Here is a 5,146-nt window from a genome sequence, read left to right as displayed (position 1 = left end):
GTAACTATATGCATGTGACAATAAACTTCCTTGTATCCTTGTATCCTTGTGTGTGTGTATCTGTGTGCGAACAGGACGAATAGGAGGCTGTGTATATAACTGAGAGTGTGTGTGGGTTCCCTTTGATATAGGAGATGAAGATATGCACACGGGAGGGAGAGATGAGCAGCTCTCTCTCTCTCTCACACACACACACACACACACACACACACACACACACACACACACACACACACACACACACACACACACACACACACTGACCCAGCCGCTATGATCCACTGTCCTGGACTCAGATAAGAGAGGGAGGGATGAAAGCACTCTGGATGGACAGATGGATAAAATGAATGACAGGAGTGAGAGAAGAGAGGAATGAATAGAGGAGAGAAAGCGGGAAGGAAGATGAGAGAGAGAGAGAGAGAATAGCAAGAGAAACAGAGAGTATCTTGAGATCCATCTCTATTACTTAGGGCACCAGTAAGACGACAGCATCTCTGGGTGTCTCACACACACACACACACACACAGCTGGGCCCTGGGGAGGGATGTGGGCCCTCATGGAAATCACAGCTTTCAGCCCCACCGGCACTCTCCTCCAGCGCCACTATCTAGAGAGACCCTCCCTGCACACACACACACACACACACACACACAGCCTCCCTGCACATACTCAGTGGCGCTGGCCCTGCTCTCTGCATAATGTCAACGTGGAATCTGATCTAAGACTCTGCCTGTGATGCCATTTCATCAGCGAGACTTTATTAAAGCCTTCAGAGACCCACATCTCTCTCACTCCCCCCCCCCCCTGCTCTTCCACTCTCTCAGTTCAATTCAATGTTCCTTTATTAGCAAAACTGTATACAGTGTTGCCAAAGTTCACAAACAAAACATCAACTTGTACAATAATATTGCAACATTGAGAACATGCTTCTCTCTCTTTCTTTCTCTTCTCCCTCTCTCTCTCATCTCCATCTCTCTCTCTCTCACACACACACACACACACACAGTTTCTCTCTGTCTGCCTCTCTTTCTGCCTCCTTTCCATCAAATTTGCACACGTACGCTCACACACAGATGCATACACACATAATGTTACATATATACATATACATACACACTCATTATCCTCTGTCTCTTCTCTTCTCACACTGTTTTTTACATTCTGTTCTTACCTCTCTCTCTCTCTCTCTCATTCCGTTTCTCTATCTCCTCCATTCATCTTCCCTATCTGGAAATGACCTGTCAGACGATACTACGGCCCGTTGCGCCGCTAAAACATTCCCATGAACCAGAGAGAGAGAGAGAGAGAGAGAGAGAGAGAGGGAGGGAGGGAGGGAGAGAGAGAGGGGGGGAGAGGGAGGGAGGGAGGGAGAGAGAGAGGGAGGGAGAGAGAGAAAGGTAGGAAGAGAGAGAGAGAAATAGAGAGAGAGGGGAAAAGGGATGAGGGAGTGAGAGAGGGGGAGAGAGAGGTAGGAAGAGAGAGAGTGTGAGAGAGAGAGAGAAATAGGATGAGGGAGTGAAAGAGAGAGGTAGGGAGAGAGAGAGAGGTAGGGAGAGAGAGAGAGAGAGAGAGAGAGAGAGTCCAAATGTAGATAAACCACAGTCATCAGGACAGCCCGTCTCTGATGCATACAGTATGAGCTTTAGCCCTCCGATAGAGATTACAGTCACTGGCCCTGGCGTGGGGGAATGATGAGCTCCATGAAAGGCCCATTCAGATTGATCCTGTCTGTAGTAATGGAGCCCATCGCTCTCGTCCACCCTCGTCCACCCTCGTCCACCCTGCCTCTCTCCGGCCTAAATGATCATATTATCGGCTCTGCTGTCATAAGGGGCCATACAGAGACGGATTCCTATTGCCGCCTCTATTATACATGAGGCCTTAATGTGCCAATGGATTACAGTAGACTCACACACACACACAGTCACACTCACTCACACTCACACACACACCCTAACTTTACGTGATTGCCATTGTTCACATTACAGTAGACTGTTATACACACACACACACATACTAGCACCACTGCCATTATAGTAGACTGGATTACCCATCACTCATTCACACACACACACACACACACTTCATTGTTCATTATTGGCATTAGAGATCAAAAGCAGGTTACCACTAGTCACAGTCTGTCTCACACACACACACACACACACACGCACGCACGTAAGATACATAGGCATATTACAACCATCTATACGGGTAATCATCTCATAGTCTGTTTGATGACTGATAGTGCTCACACACACACACACATACACACACACACACATTTATGGTGCTGCTATAATGCGCTGCTGGCATGTGTGCCAGTTTTATTGGAGTGTGTGTGTGTGTGTGTGTGTGTTGATAAATTAAGTGGTATAACATCTCCCTCTCAAGGGAAACCACTACCTGGACCACAGCAGACAAGCTCCTCACTAAACTGAGCCAAGTAATTACTTAGATTTGAGTCTGTTAAGTGAGTTACTTACACACACACACACACACACACACACACCCACACACACACACACACATTCACTCTCACACTCCTGTTGCTGATGTTCACACCTGTCAGCGCAAAAGTCTCTGATTTCAGTGGAGGCTGGTAAGATGGTGTAGGCGTGTAACCTAATATGTGTACGCGCGTGTGTGTGTGTGTGTGTGTGTGTGTTTGGCTAATGCTCTTGGCTACTTGACCCTGGTAGAGAGGCCTACCAGAGCTGCTGTGAGAGGGAGAGGCTCATAAAGAGCTTAAAGTAATGAGGAGAAGGGCAGGGCTGGACTATTGCCAGGCGTCCAAACACGGCTCACACCACGGCTTGTTTACACACGCACACACACGCACACACAAACACGGACGGACTTTCTCTGTGCTCAGTCATGACTAATCTTGTTTTTCTCTCTCTCTTTGTCTCTCATGCCATTCTTTCCCTCCTGTCTTTGACTCTATTTCTCTCTCTTTCTCTTTCCATCTTCATTTGCTTCTTGATTGTCTCCATCTCTCTGTCTCTTTCTTCCTTCCTCTCTCTCTCTCTCTTCCTGTCATCTCTCATCCCTCTCTTGTTCTGTGTCTCTGTAGGAGCTGAATGGCCTCCAGAAGTCCTCTTCCTCCTCCTCCTCCTCCTCCTCCTCCTCCTGGGACTCTGAGCAGCTCAAGCTGCTGTCTGTGGTCTTCGCCATCCTGGCCATCCTTGTCGTCTTCATCCTGGAGAAGATTTACTGATGCGCCCCATGCTGGACACACACACACACACACACACACACATACTCTAAGGTGTGACAACTTGGTGATTTCACTAGGCCACCTGTGTGTGTGTGTGTGTGTGTGTGTGTGTGTGTGTGTGTGTGTGTGTGTGTCTATAGTGTGTGTGTGTTTATGTAGTGTAAGTGAGTGTGATTTGTGCGTGTGTGTGTGTACTGTATGTGTGTATAGGTACATATGTATCTGTGTGTGTGTGTGCGTTTGTGCATGCATGTGTTTGATAGGTCATATATTAATGGCTTCCATATGGCTTATGGAGAGGAAGAAAGCGTTTTCCTCTCTGGGTTATCTAAGGAGCAGATCACAGCGTCTTGACTGAGCTGATGCACACACGCGCACTCGAGGAGATCTGGCTCCTGCATCAGCACCACGGCAGTTGGCTTGGTTTTATATAAACTGAGAGGACTCCTTGGCTTGGTTTTATATAAACTGAGAGGACTCCTTGGTTTTATGGAGACACACATACACGCACACGCTCTCTCATGTATTTAAAGAGGAGCTGATTTTTTTTTTTCCCCCTGCCGTGTTTTTAGTTGTGTTTGTAGTTTTGAATGGACGCTGTACGAGACCTCTGGACACAGGTCATTACGGCTGCAGCGGTCAGCGGTGGTGATACACCCTCCTTTATCTCTGTTCACTGTGTAAAGCTCAATAAACAGCAGCTCCATACCAACTTATTGTCTCCTGAGTAATACTTCTGGGATGGTGCTCATGGAATGGTTCGTTTTTTTCAATAGTGTTCTAGAATGGGTCATTTTCATAGTGTTCTAGAATGGGTAATTTTCATAGTGTTCTAGAATGGGTCATTTTCATAGTGTTCTAGAATGGGTCATTTTTATGTAAGTAGGAAGCAGGAAAAAGACTCAGGGACTCGTAGTATACAGTAGTCTTTGTATAGTCTTTGCTTATTTTCACCTTTGGTCTCACCTCTCTCTCTCTCTCTCTCTCTCTCTCTCTTCCTCCTCCCCCTCTCTCTCTCTCCCCTGTCATTCCTGTCACTTTTACTGATGAGGCTTTGTTGGTGATGGTGGGGGATGATGGTGGTGTCATTTTTCCCACCCAGAAGGCCCTTCTCCTCCCTGCTCCCCCAGCACCAGCCTCGGTAGTCCTGGTAGCCGTCCACGCTCTCCCACTTCATCTTATCTGCACACGCTCAGCTCTGCTCAGCCATCATTGCAGTGCACACACACTCACACACACACACACACACCGTCCCAGGCCCACCGTGAGAAGAAGTGCCAGGGTCGATTATGTTTAGTGTTTTGGTCATTTGCCAGGGCCTGCTTATGTGTGAGGCTTATGGCTCTGACTTTGAGGGAGTCCAGATGCTTAAATAGACAACCTGTGTTTTTTTGTGTGTGTGTGTGTGTGTGTGTGTGGCAGGCGGGCAGGCGGGCAGTTGAGTAAATGTTTAGTCAGTCAACAAGGTTGTTCTGTAAACTGTAGCGGGGAATTACAGGGCTTTTAAGAGCACAATTAAAGGAGGCGGCTAGCAGAGAGTGGGTGATTTATCGCCTTGTGAACTCGATTAGATTTACTAAACAAATGAAATAAATCAGACTCCACGGGCAACCAGAACATACACCACGACAGGCTGCTGATGTGCTTACTGTAGACTCCTCGCTGAAGTTCAAAGTCTACATCTCTCTCTTCTGTGAGATCTTTTATTCAGGAACAGGTGATGAACAGGAAAATAAATAATTAAATGAGAATGGTAAGATAAGATAAGAATGGTTTGAGGTCCAGGATCTGACCACTCGTCTGATCATGTTTACCTTAATAGCAGTATTGCGCTAAAACATTAGCAACTGACACCTGGAACTTTAAATGTAGAGAGAGTGGGGCACTGTGGCACACCCGGTTACCGCACCCGCATGGGGACCGGTCCAG

The 5,146-nt window shown here is 47.2% G+C and overlaps 1 protein-coding gene across 1 annotated transcript in view; it reads left to right on the top strand.

The window, feature by feature from the left end:
• The window catches only part of cdkal1 (CDK5 regulatory subunit associated protein 1-like 1), a 273,052-nt gene extending 269,123 nt beyond the window's left edge, over positions 1-3,929 (top strand). The window contains exon 15 of the mRNA XM_076280154.1: positions 3,074-3,929. Coding sequence (XP_076136269.1) covers positions 3,074-3,217 — 144 coding nt within the window. The 3' untranslated portion in view covers positions 3,218-3,929. The remainder of the gene's footprint in view (positions 1-3,073) is intronic.
• The last annotated feature ends 1,217 nt before the right edge of the window (positions 3,930-5,146 follow it).

Source organism: Alosa pseudoharengus, unplaced genomic scaffold (assembly GCF_046254945.1).
Source record: "Alosa pseudoharengus isolate Yale_2024_CS ecotype anadromous, Long Island Sound unplaced genomic scaffold, YU_APseudo_1.1 YU_APseudo_1.1_scf_12, whole genome shotgun sequence".
NCBI lineage: Eukaryota > Metazoa > Chordata > Actinopteri > Clupeiformes > Clupeidae > Alosa > Alosa pseudoharengus.
This window is presented reverse-complemented; position numbering and strand designations above follow the sequence as displayed.